The 18,378-nt window shown below is 52.8% G+C and overlaps 1 protein-coding gene across 3 annotated transcripts in view; it reads left to right on the forward strand.

Moving 5' to 3' along the window:
* MYH9 (myosin heavy chain 9) overlaps window positions 1-18,378 on the forward strand; it is an 83,195-nt gene that overhangs the window by 54,254 nt on the left and 10,563 nt on the right. For all 3 annotated transcript variants that reach the window (XM_084750684.1, XM_084750685.1, XM_084750683.1), the window contains 16 exons: window positions 650-768; window positions 1,974-2,126; window positions 2,996-3,169; window positions 4,385-4,558; window positions 6,166-6,280; window positions 8,251-8,444; window positions 8,578-8,699; window positions 9,694-9,763; window positions 11,738-11,898; window positions 12,689-12,797; window positions 13,818-13,949; window positions 14,657-14,863; window positions 15,277-15,414; window positions 15,983-16,106; window positions 16,594-16,765; window positions 18,141-18,353. In XM_084750684.1, coding sequence (XP_084606810.1) covers window positions 650-768; window positions 1,974-2,126; window positions 2,996-3,169; window positions 4,385-4,558; window positions 6,166-6,280; window positions 8,251-8,444; window positions 8,578-8,699; window positions 9,694-9,763; window positions 11,738-11,898; window positions 12,689-12,797; window positions 13,818-13,949; window positions 14,657-14,863; window positions 15,277-15,414; window positions 15,983-16,106; window positions 16,594-16,765; window positions 18,141-18,353 — 2,377 coding nt within the window. The remainder of the gene's footprint in view (window positions 1-649; window positions 769-1,973; window positions 2,127-2,995; window positions 3,170-4,384; window positions 4,559-6,165; window positions 6,281-8,250; window positions 8,445-8,577; window positions 8,700-9,693; window positions 9,764-11,737; window positions 11,899-12,688; window positions 12,798-13,817; window positions 13,950-14,656; window positions 14,864-15,276; window positions 15,415-15,982; window positions 16,107-16,593; window positions 16,766-18,140; window positions 18,354-18,378) is intronic.

The raw sequence follows: 18,378 nt of genomic DNA on the forward strand, positions 1-18,378 counted from the left end.
TTTTAGGGTTTTGGGCCTTTCTTGAGGTGGATTTCACCGTATTGCTCAGGCCGGCTGTGAGCTGGTGGTATTCCCCTGGCACCTGTCCTAGTGGCTGGGACTACAGCTGTGCATTGTTGTGCCTTCCTCCAGCTGTGCCATTTGTATAGACGTAGAATACACAACAAGTGGCAGTGAGCTAGGGGACCTTCTCTCCTGGCCTGAGTTCTGTTTCTGAAGTCAAACCACTTGTCCTGGTGCTAAAAGCCATTTCTGCTTGAGGGAGAAAGTAACCTGAGCCTTGTCCTTGCCCCAGTCAGGATGTGACACCGTGTAACTCAGCTTGCTCAGCCACTACTGTTTCCTGTTGTAGTTACTGAGCCTCACAGCCTTGTCTTACAGCTTCTTAAACACATTCAAATGGGTTGTGTGGCTTGTGCTGTGGGACTATGTACTGCTGTGCCTTGGACAGGGCTGTCCCCTTGAAGTTCTTGTTTTGGGCACACATCTCCGTTGACACTGGTTTGGGCCAAGAGTCCATGGCCTGCGCTGTGGCTAGATTCAGTCAGTGAGTCTGCATTTGCCTTTGCAACTTTTCTTTGCTTGCAGGCTATATATGGTTTCAATTAAACCGTTTCTCACTCTTTTCCTTATTTCTTGAAAATATCAGCTGCTCAAAAGGTGTCCCATCTCCTGGGGATCAATGTGACCGACTTCACCAGAGGCATCCTAACCCCACGCATCAAGGTGGGGAGAGACTATGTGCAGAAGGCACAGACGAAAGAGCAGGTATGCTATTGTGTGTCTCTTGTCTGTCACATGACTTGGACGTTTCCTGGGAAGATGATCTTACAGCTGTGTAGTGCAAGGCCTGTTCTGGGCTGCCAACCGTGTGGACATTATTGAATAGGGCAAAGATGACAGTGGCACTCCTGGGAACATCAGAGGCAGAGGGATATGCCCAAGGCCACCTTTGGAAAGTGTTACTTTAGGCTGCCTGGTGTTCCAGATGATGCTTAAAATGAGGCATCACTGTTTCTGTAGTGTGATTTCCCGGTGCCAGCAGTGGCTCCATCATCGTTGGAACTCAGTCCAAGATGTTCGTCTACCACCTGCTGCCTTGCTACATGTGCTGAGAGACAAGCAGGGCTTTCCTGTCTGTGCCAAGCAAATGTGCTTGTCATTCCTGGGCCTGGTGCCCTCGGAGGCCGGACCTCCTCCTCTGGCTTTATCCATGGGTCGTGGGGTTTTATGGCACCAACTCTTGGAGGATGGCATCTATCAAGGCTCTTCCTAAGGGTTCTCACTGCATAGCTGTGAGCCCGTGGACAGGGCCATTGTAGGAAAGACAAGAGTGCTGTTTTCAAAAGCCAATGTGTGTAATAGCTGCCAACACTGTTCATATCCGTAATAATTAAAGAGAAACCTTGATTTTTTCCCCCCCAATTAGAAAATGCTATATAAACACTTCAGAAAATACAACGAAGGCAGTAGAAGCAACAGTGTTTATTGTCTTAACCCATGAGGATTATTATTTCCTGTAGACTATTTTTTTTTCCTTTTAACTTAGTTTCAATTCTGGCTTTTTATTATGGAGCTTTCGAAACATGCAAAACAAGAGAACAATGGAATGACCCATTGTGCCTGTCCCGAGGCAGCTTCCGCAGATGGCCTGTCTTGGTCGGTCTTTACCCTCCTTCCCAGCCGCGTTATTTTGAAGCTGGTCTTGGGAGCTTACCACTTCTGTAAATGTTTTATGCCACTGCGCAGTTAACAAAGGTCTTTGCAAACATCTGGGTCCACTGTGCTATGGGATACAGAGGCGTTCCAGCTGTTGTCATTGTACAGCACCACAGTAAGGTCGTGTGACGCTTTCCCCATCCTCCGTGCCTAGGCTGTTTCTCTGGGGAAAGCCTTGCAGTGAAGTTATGGGGCAAGGGCATGCAGCCTTCAGGCTTTGCATCTGACCCAGTGCCCCTGGCTGTTGTCCCTAGGCTGACTTTGCCATTGAGGCCTTGGCCAAGGCAACCTATGAGCGAATGTTCCGCTGGCTGGTGCTTCGCATCAACAAAGCACTGGACAAGACAAAGCGTCAGGGCGCCTCTTTCATTGGGATCCTGGACATCGCTGGCTTCGAGATCTTTGATGTAAGCTCTGGCCTTCACACCCCTTGGATGCCCCCTCGGCTTCCTCTTTGCCATCTCCTTGATTCTCAAGTCTTTTTTTTTGTCATAGTTTCATAGCTGCTCATACTGGCAAATCTTTTTTGCATTGGAACACTGTTGGTATGTGTGTTAAAGACTTTCAGAGTCACGGGCCTTCCGAGTCAGGTTCTTGGAGACTTCATGGACAGATGCCTGGTCACCTGTTCTCGCAGGCAAAGTTCGCACTTTGAGGTCATGCATTGTGTCTGTCCATGAAGGCTTTGAGATCTAGTAGGAAGAGCTGGTGAGATCCTGCATCGGTGCCCACAGTAGATCCCAGGGAAGCTGAGAACTTAGATTTGGGAAACACCAACTTCTCACTGAAGCGTTGTATCTTTTTCACTTGTGGCATAAATGCAATGCACGGCCGCAGTGGTGTCAGCAGTAGATGCCAGGTGTTGCCACATCACAATGGAGTCATAGGGATCTGTGGCTGTCACTTGTGTTCATCTGTGTGTCAGAGTTTTGGCGAGGAAGCCCACAGCTAACCCTTGCTCACGAGGAACACAGATGTATGGCCACATCCTGGTGTTTTGATTAACGTAGTCAGCAAAACACCGTTTCTTGCTAAGTCTCTTTATGATCTCATAACATAATCCCAAGCAGGGCTTTGTCAGCCTGCTGGAGAGCGCTGCTGCCCTCAGACGGCAAAGGCCTCTTGCTGTGGAGTAGGGCACATGGATGGCAGATCCTGGACGCTGCTTACAGGCAGTGCCTGGGGTGTCCACAGCATCCCTTCCCTTTGCTCTCCTTCCCTGTGGCCTTGGGCCCTTGGCAGGAGGGACCTCTCTGATGCCTCGTTCTCCCTGCAGCTGAACTCCTTCGAGCAGCTGTGCATCAACTACACCAACGAGAAGCTGCAGCAGCTGTTCAACCACACCATGTTCATCCTGGAGCAGGAGGAGTACCAGCGTGAGGGCATCGAGTGGAACTTCATCGACTTCGGCCTGGACCTGCAGCCCTGCATCGACCTCATTGAGAAGCCGGTAAGAGCCAGGCTGGCCTGTCTGGATCTTCGCTCCTCTCTGCAATGCCTGATTGTAGGGCATCTAGTTCCTTCTCCTGTCAGTCTCGTCTGGAGAGCTCACAGCTTGGGAGGCCTCCCTCATCAAAGTCCCCCTGATCCAATAGGGAGGTGACTGGGACCGAGCTTTCCATTTTCCTCAGGCCCAGCAGATGCTGGCCTGTCTGTCTTAAAGAAACTGCATGCTTCTGTGAAGTAAGATCCCCCCAGCCTCACCTGCTACAGCCTAGAACTGTGCAGCCATACACATAAAACCCAGCTTTTGTCTGCTCAGGACTGACACAGCCCCACAGCATTTATCCCATGGCCTTGACTGACGAGATGGCTGAGGCTAGGAGAAGCTTTCCTCCTCCATAAAGCAGGTCATATTTATAGCTTCTGCCAGGTGGAACTTAGGGTACCTGGTTGGACTTTTGGGTTTTTGCACTGTACCAAAACCTGACTTGTTTCCATCTCTGGGTCACCTCCTGAATGTGCTTGGACAATGGTTATAGTATCTGGGCCATTGAGTCACATAGAAAATTGGATGAGCAGAAAGCCCAGGAGAAAGTCTGGTCAGTGTTAGTGGCAGTGGGCCGAAGAACATGAAGCACGTACTTTGGTAATGCTGGCCTTTTGAGGGCTTTTGTTTTTTCTTTAACTTATAGTTCTCAGGAGCCCAACTGACTCAAGTGTCATATGCTCGCAGAGGTGTCTGAGTAACCTTCACCTAAGACTACTGGGTCTCTGGGGCCTCTCCTTAAGGAGCTGTCCTAGGCCTTTCATCTCATCATTAAACAGCAGTATGGACACAGCTTGGGGGCCAGGGCTCAGGCCGAGGGTCCCTTAGTCCAGGGACAGTCACTTTGGCAGATCCCGCACACTCTAGAACCAGACACTTGGGTGGGGGGGTGTGGTGGTCGAGCTGTGCATTTTGTTAGTCTCACTGTGGCTTTGTTAGTGACTGCCACTGCTGCAGACCTGCTACAGTGCGCCATCTCTCAGCCAGAGCCCAGACTCCAGAAGTGTCTTGAAATAGCGTTCTTAACTCAAGTCCTTTCTCTAATGACACTATTTTTCCTCTTTGGAGAATGCCCCCTCCTCTGTGTAAGAAGCCTGAGGGTTGCCACACCCACCCTGGATTCTCTGTGGGTGGGCATAACTCTGCACCCTGCTCACCCCATGCCCCTTTCTCCAGGCGGGTCCCCCAGGCATCCTGGCCCTGCTGGATGAGGAGTGCTGGTTTCCTAAAGCCACCGACAAGAGCTTTGTGGAGAAGGTGGTTCAGGAGCAGGGCACCCACCCCAAGTTCCAGAAGCCCAAGCAGCTGAAGGACAAGGCTGATTTCTGCATCATCCACTATGCTGGCAAGGTGAGGCAGGAGCATAGAAGCAGGCCAGCCCAGGGGTGGAGGTGTGATCCAAACCGCTTCAGGTAATAGGCTGGTAGCAGCAGTAAGCCTGCACACGGGCCTAACTGTGGTCTTGGAAACTTGTAGAATGTTTGGGGTGTGTTTTAGAGGTGGACGGCTGTGGCTATAATCTGGAGCTGAAACGAGACCCTGATACTTAATAAAGTGAGCGGCTTTTGGTAAAGTGCTTTACTCTCTGCGCTTCTGTCTCCTAGAGTGGGAGCAGCCAGGGATCAAGTGAGCTCCTGTGGGTCAGTACTCCCGGGCAAGCTTTCTGTGCCCCTAGCAGCCCAGTTGTCTATTGTGGACACTGGCCTGTGCTCGATGCAGTGTTGAGCAGCACCCCTGGCTTCTCCTGCAAGAATTCTGGCTGTAGCACCCTCCCACAGTGTCTCCAGACATTACCAGTTGTGTTCTATTTCAGGGGGAAGGGAGTTGTCCCCGCTGTAGATAGCAGCCATTGTCATGAGGCTGCACAGCTGGTCTGTGGTAGAGCTGCGCTTGCTCGCCCCTTGGCTGGCATTCACCCCAATCTGTGTGTTCTTGGGGCCTCAGCCTAACCTAGTCTCTGCTGAGACTGAAGCTGCTCTTTGCAGTCTCCAGTACCAGCTGGGGCACAGAGTCTGGATGGATCTGGCACCTCTTCAGTGCTAACCTCAAGCCTTTCCCATGCTCTCCTGGCCTGTGTTGCCTGGCTGTGTGGTTCCTAAGGCTGCTGAAGCAACTCTCTTAAAACTCCCCAGAAAAATACAGTAAAATCCAAAGCACTGTTTACCCAGCTGCCCACGGAAGGCTTCCTGGCTTTATGTTCCCTCCTACCTCCCAGCAGTGCCCAGCTACTAGCTCAGAGGCTCACAGGATGCTTCTCCTGCCCTCTGATGTGTCACATGGAAGGAGGGGACACCCTGCCTGCCACCCAGGGTCTGAATGATGAAATTAGCTGGGCCATGTCTGTGCCCAGTGGTGTTGCTCAGCACCCGCTCTGGATTGCCATCTCACAGCATGTATGCGCTGGTCTTAGGACAAAGGAAGCGCCACCCTGTTCCTCAGTGGCAGCCGCTGCCATGTGGGCTAGAGAGAGGGAGGGAGGCAAAGATGCCTGCTGCTCTGCCTGTATTGTTCTAGGACCTTCTACAATGAAAGTAGAACTTGTATTATTGAGAGTGTATTTGAAAGAGGTTAGAACAATAAACACAGTTATAGAAAAATGTGGGTGTTCCAAAAAGACAAGAAAAAGCACAAATAACTTGCCTTATGACTACAAAGAAATGTTAGTTAACAAGGAGTTTGTTCTGATGTCGGTATAAAGAGGATATTTGCTTAAGTTCTTACTACATTAAAGGAGACTGTTCTAAGGCTAGCTGTGACATCATTTTCTCAGCTGTCCCTTGTTGGTCTTAACGGTCAGCTCCATTGGCAACACCTCAGAGAACAGCTTGTCAATACCTCGTTGCCTCTGCCACTTGCTTCTCGGGGATGGCAGCAGCAGGTCAGAGGGTGTCTGCACAAAGGGTCTGTGTGTCCCTGGCAGCAGCCACGAGGGTCTGTCTGGTCTCTGCCTCTCCCAGGTGGATTATAAAGCAGACGAGTGGCTGATGAAGAACATGGACCCTCTGAACGACAACATCGCCACGCTGCTTCACCAGTCCTCGGACAAGTTCGTCTCGGAGCTGTGGAAGGATGGTACGCCCTTTGCCCTCCACCCCTGCCTCCCGCGTGGCCCATCAGAACCCAGACACCAGCCAGAGGCCCCTGACACCAGCCAGGTGTCTTTTGTCCTTTGTGACTCTCACAAGGAAGGCCTGTCTGAATCGAAAAGGACAGTTTGCCCTGACTGGCACCCTAGCCATCTCCTCCATGACAGAGGCCCCTTGGGGCTTCGCTGTCTGGCTGTCTGGCCAGGAACCTCTCCCGAGTGGCCAATCCCCAGGCGGCCCCAGCCTTGCCACATAGGTCTGCAGTCCCCGAGCATCCGTGCAGTTCTTCCTCTCCTCCTTCGTAGGCTGGTTGCTTTGAAGCTGTTCTTCTTCTGTCTCTCATTCTCTCCCTCTCCTCTGCCTGGGTCTTGCTTTAACCTCTCTGTTGCAGAGATGCAGAGCACTCAGAGAGCCTATTTCTATCGCCGCTTTCCCATTCTCCACCTAGAATCAGGTGACCGGCTGCCCCCGAGTGGGCTCCCTTGTGTGGCGTACCCAGGGCCGTGCACGTTCTCACCCCGTGGTTCCTCCTGCCTGGCTATGCCTGTTCCCTGTGCTGCCCTGGGCTCCTGCCTTAGTATGCCTGGCGCAGGCCTCTCTCCAATAGGAAGCCAGGCTTCTAAGGATGTTGGCATGACTTTCACATGTAGGGAGACCATGAAAAGGCTGCCATCCTCCTTAGAGCTCCCCCTAGAGGCCGTGTCTTCTGCTTGGACAGCTGTGTGTCTTGCATGAGGGTCAGGTGCAGTGTGTGCTGCTGCTTGTCTAGCTGAGGGCAGCTGTATGATCCTTCAACGGTTATCCAGAGAGCTCTAGCATGTGTGTCAGCAGCAGAGTCCATACAGGGACCAGCTGGCCATGGAGCCACATTCCCCTTCCTCTATAGGACCCAAGTGTTTCTTCCAGCCACTCACCCCCAGGCTTTGGTGGCCACCAAGGTCACATGGCTTGCAGCTCCACTGTGGCTTCCATTTTTAGCAAGTTTTGTTTTGCTTTGTTTTTAAACTGTCCTCATGCAAATAAGAGAGCTCTGGTCACACAGTAGAAACTGGTCTTTGCCACAGAGTGCATAACCTATTTCTAGTGACAGAAGCCTTCAGATTTAACCCTAGTCCTTGCGCAAAACTGATCCCAGTGGCTCTTGCTTGCTTTGGTTTGTTTTGTTGTGGTTTTTTGGTTTGTTTTTTGTTTTTGTTACCTTGGAGAAAGCAGTTCACTTCACTACTGCTGGGCCTGAACCATGCAGATAAGAGCCATGTCTTTTGGGGTTGGTCTGAAGGATGAAGATCACGGGCTGCACCCAAGCACCATATGATAGTGTGCAAATGTTGCAGGGAGACCCTTGGGACTATTATGGGCCAGCACTGGTTTTCAGAGCTGTTTCCAGTGCTGCCCTGGGCTGCCCTGGGCCCTGCTTTAGAGGTCTCTGCTGGGGAGGACCATATGTAATGAATCTTCTGATCCTGGCTGTGATGCACTCACATGTCTGGACATCCCACTGCTTGGTTCCTGTGGAGCAAAGGTCACTGTGGTGAACTCAAGATACTAGTTCTTTTGCAGCTGGGACCAGAGGAACATACATGTGCTCTAAGCCAGGGTTAACACCTCCCCAGAGCCAGCCTCAGGGGATTGTTTCTATTCCAAACACATTACCAACTTGATTGCTTCTCCTTGGGAGAAGTGGCCTCCAGAGTTGGCTAGGGTAATGGACATGAACATAAGGTCAGGTCAGCTTTGACTGTGCACTAGAGTTATGCCTTGGCACTTTGCTGTTTCCCTCTGTGCCACCTGTCTAGGTCAGGTGTGTCCTCCCTAGAGACCTTTGACTTCTCAGTCTCGAGCAGAAGGGTCCTGCAGCTCCTTACAGACCCTCCTCCTTGTTTTGGCGTCTGTCTCTCTTGTGCCCCGGGGACCTTCGGTGTGGCGCCGGCACTCACAGCTTTATGTCCTTCACAGTGGATCGAATCATTGGCTTGGACCAGGTGGCTGGGATGTCTGAGACAGCACTACCTGGGGCCTTCAAGACACGGAAGGGCATGTTCCGTACTGTGGGGCAGCTGTACAAGGAGCAGCTGGCCAAGCTCATGGCCACATTGAGGAACACTAACCCCAACTTCGTCCGCTGCATCATTCCTAACCATGAGAAGAAGGTGAGGATGCTTGGCAGGGCGGGGCAGGATACAGCTGATCCCCTAGCAGCAGTGTTCGCAGCAGCGTTCACCTGCCCTGTTCTCGTTACCCCCAGTCACAGCAGTGGGACCACCTGCATGTTTTCTTCTCCAGGCTGGCAAGCTGGACCCACACTTGGTGCTGGACCAGCTGCGCTGCAATGGTGTCCTGGAGGGCATCCGCATCTGCCGCCAGGGCTTTCCCAACAGAGTGGTCTTCCAGGAGTTCCGGCAGAGGTGAGTTGGCCCTTTGCTTGGCCCAGGCTACATGTGGGGTGAGCCACAGGTGGTTGCTTCCTGAAGGACCCTTCAGCTGGGCTGTCACCATCTCTCAACCGTAGGGTCTGGCCGGCTCTCTATGTACCCTTCCTTTGTGCCCTGTGGGCAGACGGTTCTTAGTACCACTGCCGTCTCCCCGACTTTTCTGTTAACTGTGACAAAATACCATGAGGGCAATGTAATGCAGGAGAGGTTTTCTTGGGGCTTACAGTTTCGCTGTAAGAGTCATCACCATCCCCATCACTGCAGGGAAGCGTGGCAGCAGGCAGGCCCCTACTGGACTTGGAAACTAGGAGCTCCCAGCAAACTCGAAATGGCACCAGGTCTTTAAGCTCTCAAAACCCATCCCCAGTGGCACACTCCTCACAAGGCTGCACTTCCTAAGCTTCCCAAACAGGGCCACCAGCTGGGTGGTGAGAATCCAGCCGACATCCTATTCGGCCTAGCACAACCACTGTCGTGAGGAGAGTAGAAGGAACGGCCACATCCCAGGGACAGTGGTGGCTGGTGCTGTGGCAAAGGGAGCAGCCAGACACTTGGCCACCGAGGGTCCTTATGGAATGGGGGTCGGGGTGGGGAGTGCTGCAGCTTCCTGCTGTTTAGTGCTGATTGTTGTCACGATGCAGCTATTTATCCCTTGGGCTGATCTGCGGTGCCCAGGGAACCTGTGAGCATGGCTGTCCTTGGGTCCCAGATGAGGACTGCAGTTAGCAGGGAGCAGAGCACAGCCCCGCAGCTTATTCCAGGGTCCGTTCTAAGCTCACTTCCTTTCAGGCACTTAGCCAGAGAAGGAGCAGGGTGTGACTGGGATGGGTTCCTTCTTTGGGAGACTCAGGGAGCAGCACCACCACCTGTTACTCCAGAAGGGCGGTCTTCACTTTTGACTAAGCTCTAGTCCATGCAGCAGTGAATCATGGGTAGAAGAAGAGCAGCTATTCTTTTCCTTCCTCAGGTATGAGATCCTCACACCTAACTCCATCCCAAAGGGCTTCATGGATGGGAAGCAGGCCTGTGTGCTCATGGTGAGTCCTGAGGCGGGAACCTTTGGCTGCTGGGTCACAGCTGTTCATGTGATGAGGGTCCCATGGCCATTTTGACCTGTGGATGTCTGTGCCATGTGGTCTCTGTGGTGCCCTGAGGGGCCGCCTTCAAAAGCTTTGGGTTGTGAGGGATATATTGGAACCAGGGCAATCGAGTACTAGACCATAGGAGGTAGGATTCTGACAGGAGTTGGTCTGTTCTATTCGGGAAACATTCTGTTGCTTTCTTGGCCTTTTTCCTTTGGCGTTTGTGCTCAGTGTACTCAGCTCACAGCCAGGATGGGTCCTGGTTCGACCCAACATCTGGAATTTGTGCCTTTGGACTTTTCCTCCCTACACTCTCCTGCCCTGGTTTAATGTGCAGTGCCCACTCTGGATTTTGATTTCATGACCAGTGTTCCCAGTGCCCCATAGCTACACTTGGGGTTCAGCCCAGCCTGGACCCTTTCCTGTATTTCTTACACTTCTTCTTATTCCCAGCCTGGCCTTTGTGAGTAGCTGCTGCTTGCTGCCTCAGAAGAGCCATGGAGGTGGGGCTGCTGGCACAAGGAATTGGAAGAAAAACAAATCTCAGCACTTCTCGTGTACAGAAGGCTTATGGGCTGTGGTTTGGGGATTAGGTTGGGGAAGGAAGTGGGGCAGGGGGACACTGCCTGCTGTTCAGAATCTTGCCAGCCAGTAGGGGGCAGGGTAGGGCTGGGGGATGTCTCCCTGGGGTTTGGATTACCTCTTCTCCAGGGCCCTTAGCCACTTTCTTGTGGGGTGGGCTATGTGCCTCCTCCAGGGACCAGAGTTCTCTGTCTTCAGGGAAGATGGGTATGACTAGTCCTGGCTCTCATCACACTATAAGAGAGCTAGGGGCAAGCACGGGACAGGCCCACCCCATCCCTTGTCTTCTGCCTTTATACCAGGAGTTTTTGACACACTAACAAGGTTATTTAGGAACAGATGTCTCCCAGAACCAACACACAATACTCATTGACAATGCCAGTGGGAGCTAATTCTAAATCCCTCCAAGACAGACAGACAGGCAGGCAGGCAGGCAGGCAGATTGACAGGCAGACAGACAGACAGGCAGGTAGGCAGGCAGGCAGACTGGCTGGTACACATATCTACCTGTGTTAGTTAGTTGACGGAAGGCAACTTCAGGGAGAGGGTTGTTCTGACTCTCGTTTTGAGGGTAGAGTCCATCACGAGGGAGGAAAAAATGTGGGAAGACACAACATCTGTACTAGGCAGGAGAAATGAATGGCACCTGCTGCTTCCTCCTTTCTCCTTTTTTCCTCAGGACCCCAGTCTGTGCGGTGGTGTTACCTGTACTATCCTCAGGTGAACTCTGGGAACACCCTCACACAGACACCCAGAGCTGAGTCTCCCGGGTAATTTCAAACCCAGTCAGTTGGCAGCAGAGAGCACCCTACCTACCATGTGGGCTTTCTAAGGAGCGGAGCTGCCTGGCTGGAGCTATTCAAGCTTGTCATGATGACTAAAGCTTTCCTGGTGCTCAGTGGGTGCTTTGGCACTGTGCTGAGTGCTTCTGGCCTTGCTTTGGGCGGTGCCCACAGCCCTGCCAGTTGTGGGAAACGGCCTCAGAGAGGGTACAGGCCAGGGTCTCCACGTGGTATTGGGACTTGAGGCCCAGGAGGGCCCTGGCTTTGACCTTGGTGTCGTGAACTTTAGCTGCTTCACAGTGGAGGGCGTCCTGTCGAGTGTTTGTGGGTGTGACTTCAGGGTGCAGGGGCAGGAGGGAGACAAAGTCTCAGAGGAGGCCCGTGTTTCTTTGACAGTCTGCCCCATGCCATTTCTGCTCTTAGTGTCCCTGTGTTCTGTGTTCTCTGGTCCTGAGGCAGAAGGCTCCTAGAGGAGGTGCAGCCACTTTGGGAAGGCTGGGCTGAGGCAGGTCCTGGCCATTCTTCCCAGTGTGCAGAGTGGCACAGTCTGCTTTCCTCCTTCTAGATCAAAGCCTTGGAGCTTGACAGTAACTTGTACCGCATTGGCCAGAGCAAAGTGTTCTTCCGGGCAGGAGTGTTAGCCCACCTGGAGGAGGAGCGGGACTTGAAGATCACTGACGTCATCATTGGCTTCCAGGCCTGCTGCCGGGGCTACCTGGCCAGGAAGTAAGTTGCAGGGACCTGTCTGGGGATGGGCCCTGAGCTCCTGCTGCCTGTCTGCTTCCTGAGTCCCTCCTGTTGATGGGTAGAAATGGCTGCTATGAAGTTTAGAGAGATGTGTGGGAGTCAGTCAACAGCTTTGATTTGTCCCAAGATTACGGATTGTGATCCTCACTTTTCACCCTGTGGGCAAGGATACCCTGGCCTGTCAGTGCCTGTCTTGATGGAGTTCTATGCTCCACAGAGGCATCCTGAGCTCAGCGTTCCCCTGCTGCAGGGCGACAGGCAAAATAGCAACATCCTGGTCCCTGAGTCTCTGCTCATGCTTCAGGGCATGTCCCGGAATGAGCTCTGAAGACAAGCATGAGTTTGTGGTGCACGGAGAAGTGGAGCTCTCCCACGCACACCTCGCTACCCACTTTTGCAGCACATTGGCTACTGACACTGTGCACCACCAGCAGCTCAGGCAGGGAGGCAGCAGAGGTGGATAGCCTAAGCCCACTCCCCCTGCGCACAGATGGAAATCTTGGCCAAGGTCACAGATAGAGCTTGTACTGGGCTGTCACTGCTTTTTTTTTTTTTTTAAACTGTCCTTTATGTTTATGAGTGCCTCAGTGGAGGGCAGTGGCTGAATGACCCGAGCCTTTCTCATCCATTGTGTGTGCAGTGACTCGTGAGCCAGGGTTGCTGGTGTGTGTGCATCGTGCGTGTGTGTGGCGTGAGTGCGTGCGTGCGTGCATGTATGCATGCATGAATTTCTTGCTCCTGAGTTGCTGACTGTGCCCTTCACCTCCAGGGCCTTTGCCAAGAGGCAGCAGCAGCTGACTGCCATGAAAGTCCTACAGAGGAACTGCGCTGCCTACCTCAGGCTGCGCAACTGGCAGTGGTGGAGGCTCTTCACCAAGGTGGGTCTCCAGGAGCAACTCAGCCCCCTTCTGTTCATGTAGGGCTTGTTGCCTTTCTATAGCTCCATAGGGTCCAGCAGTGTGAGCCTAACCTGGTTTTGTCCAGAGTGTGTGCCAGCAGCACCAGTTGTTTGCTGTGGATGGCAATGCCTGGGCTGGGACTTAGCAGCGTTTGTAGGTAAGGGCCTGTCACACCTGGCCCCGTGTGAGAGACACTAGCCTTTTGAGGTGCCCCATGGCAGCTAGCTGCTCAGAGGTTCTACTTCCGTCCTCAGTCTTTAAAAGTGCCTTTGCAAGGCAGACGTGGTGGCGTGCCCCTCCATCTCAGCCCTCAGGAGGCAGAGGCAGGTGGACCTCTGTGTCTGCATAGTTAGGACAGCTAGGACTACACAGAAATCCTGTCTCCAAAAAAAGTTCCTTTGCAACTTGTTCTGGTTGCTTTAGCTTGTAATATATAGCATATGTTAAATACAGAAAGCATTAGGAAGAACCTACAACTTCACTCATAGGCTTCACTCTGAGCCAACGCCATGTTTCAGTATTTATTCTCACTCACAGTAAATCTCAGTTATGTAAACTGTGTGCATTCTTACATAGCTAAGCTTTGACTTGTGTACATAGTCTTGTATTTTTCACTTTTTATTTAAAATTCCTATCAGCACCAGGTTTTCGGAACCATTCCCTAGAAGATAGATGGAGCTGTGTGTATCAGTCCTAAATCTTGGCGTTATAAACAATGCTGCCACGAGCATCTTTATGCACATTAGAGATGGTTTCCCTGTAGTGTAATTAAGTGGGTCAGAGGTCTGTGGCGTGTTGCACCACAGCGACCTTTAGGAAGATTGTACGTGCTTGGGCCCGCACTCCCCAAGATAGCACCACACCGACCTCTAGAAAGGTTGTACACTTGGGCCCGCATTCCCCAACATAGCAGGTCTAGTTGCATTCCAGAGGTGAGGGGACTTCTAGGGTTGGGCAGCCCCCAGCTGCCTTCACTCTTGCCTCTGTCTTCTCTCCCAGGTCAAGCCCCTGCTAAACTCAAAGCGTTATGAGGATGAGCTGTTAACCAAGGAGGAGGAACTGGTGAAGGTTCGAGAGAAGCACCTGGCTGCAGAGAACAGGCTGACAGAGATGGAGACTCTGCAGTCCCAGGTGGGTGTCAGAGGCTCCACCCATCAATCTCAGTTACTCTCAGTGCTGCCCCCTACTGGCCTGCAGCCTGCAGCCTGGTTTCAGCTTAGACAACACTTGTAGTCCAATGGGAGAGCAGAGTGGAGTGGAGAGTGCAGAAGTGCTGGCTTAAGCTCCCAGCAGGCCATATAACCAACCCGTCAGCCCGCTTTCTGGGAGTCCGAAGCGCTTAGGGGAAGGTAGAGGATGGTAGGGGCTGCACGGGCGCACGAGCGCTTCTGCGTGGGAGCTGTTCTCATCCGTGTTCTAGGAGGCCGGGAGCCTGAGCCCTAAGCACCCACCCTGGACGTGCTTTCTGTTGCTGTGACAGTGTACCTAAGCTGAATAACCTGAAAAGGGGTGAAGAGATTCGGCCTATGGTCATTGGCCTCTATCAAGGCAGAACGCCATGACGGAGAGAGTGTGGCAGAGCAGAGCTGCTCACGCCTTTGTCCCAAGGAAGCATAGAGAAAGAAGGGGCCAGGGCCTCAGTATCCCCTCCAGGATGTGCCCCCCACCCCCCACCCCAGCCTTCTTGCTTCAACTAGGTCTCTGCTTCTGAAGTTTCCAACAGCTAATAGTGACATCAGCTGGCAATCAAGCCTATAGTGTCTGTCTTGGGGAGATTTCCCTTCAGGACTACCACAGAGCCGCAGGGGACTTACAGCCTTTGCATGTGTTCCTTGCAGCTAATGGCAGAGAAGATGCAGCTTCAGGAGCAGCTGCAGGCAGAAACAGAGCTGTGTGCCGAGGCTGAGGAGCTTCGGGCCCGCCTGACAGCAAAGAAGCAGGAGCTGGAGGAGATCTGCCATGACCTGGAGGCCAGGGTAGAGGAGGAGGAGGAGCGCTGCCAGCACCTGCAGACGGAGAAGAGGAAGATGCAGCAGAACATCCAGGTACCACCTGCAGCTCCGGCTCCTGCACCTGCCGGCCAGGGCGGGGCACCAGGGCTGTGTCGCCAGCTATGGGCAACCAGTGGCACAAGGCAGGCACACAGATTCAGTTGTCACTTTGTCCACTTGGGCAACTCTGAGGAGGCTTCCTGTCTGCAATGGTCACTCACAACATCCAGGTCTCACATCTCACCTGAGCGCCACACAGTTGAACACTTAGGCCATTGAGCTTCTCTCTGTGGCCCTTGCCCCATCAGCCTTAACATGACCCTCTTTGTGGCATGCTGGCTCAAGCAGCCCTGGGAACAGTGTGGTGCTGTCAGTCGTGTGCCCCAGTTCACATACAGGTTCCCTGACTAGGGGCCAGCTGCGCGTGCGTGCGTCACATGCCCTTCTCATGTCGCCTCTCCCTTTAGGAACTTGAGGAGCAGCTGGAGGAGGAGGAAAGCGCCCGGCAGAAGCTGCAGCTTGAGAAGGTGACCACTGAGGCCAAGCTGAAGAAACTGGAGGAGGACCAGATCATCATGGAGGACCAGAACTGCAAACTGGCCAAGGTGGGGCCTGGCATTCCATGCAGTCATGGGGAGGGCCGGTCAGAGCTGGCCAGGACATGCCTGCCTGTGGACATGCAGTGGCGTGGCTCTGCTCAGCAGTGAGCTGCTTCTCCCAGGTACCCAAGGCCTCTGGGCACCAGCACCACGTACCAAGGGGTTTCTCATGAGTGAGGAGGCTGGGGGAGAGGCTTGCCATTTGTCCTTGCTCTTTACCAGTTTTTGGGAATAAGGAAACACCATGTGGCAGCCTCTTAGAGAGGTAGGGGCAGGACCTCTTGTCCCTTCCCTAAACTGCAGGGAGTCTTTCTTGACATGCAGAAGTCTTTCTTACCTGAGCCCAGGGAGGTCTTGGATGCCTCCATTTTAAGTGTCTAAGGATATGAATTTACCCAAATGTCTCAGGTCAGTTAGTGACTTATCGGCCACCTCTTTGGTTCGGTAAATCCTCATGAACTTGGCCAGGTGTTTAAAGCCTTCTACCCCTTGACTCACACATTTCTGGTCGAGTCCTTTGGAAGAGCTAAGGTGTGAGCCCACGCTGACCGCTGATACCTTCCTCCACCTTCAGGAGAAGAAGCTGCTGGAAGACAGAGTAGCCGAGTTCACTACCAACCTCATGGAAGAGGAGGAGAAGTCCAAGAGCCTGGCCAAGCTCAAGAATAAGCACGAGGCGATGATCACCGACCTGGAAGGTAAGGCATGCTCGCTGGCCAAGAGCATCCCAGCCACCCGGAGTGTGGAGCCCTGCACGGCTCACAGGCACGCTGGGCTCAGCCCAGGGCTAGGTCACTGCCGTAAGACGGGGCCATCGGGCTTCAGGGGACAGTATCTGGTTCTCCTGGGAGTATAGCTGCATGGCTGGACAGTTGCCTGTGTGAGGAGTGGTAAGCAGGAAGGTCTGATATGGCATATGTCGGGCACAGCTATTTCAGAAGCTGTTGAACTCTTGACAGCTGAGAAGGGAAGCAAAGTCCAGGTGCTGTGTTGCCATGGGAACACAGAGACCTTGGTAGCTTGGGGTCTGTTTCACCTCAGAGTTGGGTGTGGGCATGTCCACGCACACCTTTAACTGTCCGTGTGTCCTGCAAGTGCACAGCGTTTGGTGTTATACAAGTAGCTAAGAGCAAGCAGAGAGCCTGTGGCCACTGAGGCCCCTGCCCCTCCTGCCCTCCCTGGCAGAGCGCCTCCGCAGGGAGGAGAAGCAGCGGCAGGAGCTGGAGAAGACCCGCCGCAAGCTGGAGGGAGACTCCACCGACCTCAGCGACCAGATCGCCGAGCTCCAGGCGCAGATCGCGGAACTCAAGATGCAGCTGGCCAAGAAGGAGGAGGAGTTACAGGCTGCCTTGGCCAGGTGAGGCCCTGCTCCTGGCCGCTGTCACTTGTGCAGTGGCTTCCCGCCCCACTCCTGGTGCTGCAGTGAGCCATGAGCCTGCTCTCTGCTTCTGTCTCAGCCCATGGCAAGATGCTTCTGACCCACAGCAGTGTGGTCCAGGGTGTTTAATCCTCAAACAATCCACCCACAGCCCGTTCTCTGTCCCCTGCTCTTTCCTTCTTTGTTCATTTTGTGGCTATAGGCATACATTCAAAATACTTTTCCCTTTTTAATATTTTGATTTACTTTATTTGTTGGGGAGATGGGAGGCACAGGCATTATGTGTCATGGTGCACATGTGGAGGTCAGAGGACATTTTGTCTGTCAGTGACCTTCCATTGTGTGGGTCTCTGACTGAACTCAGTCATCAAGGTTGGTTGCAAGCCTGCTGAACCATACTACCCTGTATACATTTCTTTTTAAAATTATTTTTTCTTTTTAAATAACAACTTTAAATTTACAGCAAGATTGACCAGAAGGTTGAGATTTCTCATACATGCTCTGCCCCTATGTGCAGATCCTCCCTCCCTCCCTCCCTCCTTCTGCCACGTCTGCGGTACAGTGGTTTCAGCTGGTGACTTTAACATCTCTTAATCATGTAAACTTATATAGCACACCCACATTTGTACTTATAGTCATCATGACCTATGTTTTATTTCTTTGTATATTTTCAGTAAATGTTTGAATTTTTTATAGTTAAGGCAGTCTCCCCCCCCCCTTCTTTCTTTTTTCTGATTTTTCTACACAGGGCTTTTCTGTGTCCTTGACTGTTGTGGAACTTAACTCTGTAGACCAGGCTGGCCTCAAACTCACAGAGCTCCATCTGCCTCTGCCTCCTGAGTACTGAGATTTAAGGTGTGCACCACCACCACCTGTCTCAGTCTTTTATTTGTTTGTTTTTTTGCTTGGTTTTTTCAAGACAGGGTTTCTCTGTGTAGCCTTGGCTGTCCTGTCCCAGGCTGGCCTTGAATTCACAGCATTCTGTCTACCGCTGCCTCCGAAATGGTGGGATTACAGGCATACACTGTGTGTTTTCCCTTGGGGTCCAGAAGAAGGCCTCAGATCCTCTCGAGCAAGAGTTATAGGCAGTTGTGAGCTCCTTTGTGGGTGCTGGGAATTGAACTCAGGATCTGGAGGAGCAGCCAGTGCTCTTAACCGATGAGCCACCTCTCCAGCTCCAGGTGCTATTGCTCTTAAACACCCTGGTGGCTGAGCTCTGCTGAGGTTGATCCTCAGGCCAGGGCTGTGACTGCCAGCTGCCGCTTTGGCTGTACCTTCCCAAGGCTCTTCCGTACATTTCTGTTCCTTGCTGCTGAGAGCGGCCTCATACTGATGTCACTGACCTTTGTGGCAGAGTGGAGGAAGAAGCTGCCCAGAAGAATATGGCCCTGAAGAAGATCCGAGAACTGGAAGCTCAGATTTCTGAGCTCCAGGAAGACCTGGAATCTGAGCGAGCCTCCAGGAATAAAGCTGAGAAGCAGAAACGGGATCTCGGAGAAGAGCTGGAGGCACTGAAGACGGAGCTGGAGGACACGCTGGATTCCACAGCTGCCCAGCAGGAGCTGAGGTAGGCCGCTTGGTGGGTGGACGTG

Source organism: Acomys minous (genome assembly GCF_964271855.1).
Source record: "Acomys minous genome assembly, chromosome: 12".
Taxonomy (NCBI): domain Eukaryota; kingdom Metazoa; phylum Chordata; class Mammalia; order Rodentia; family Muridae; genus Acomys; species Acomys minous.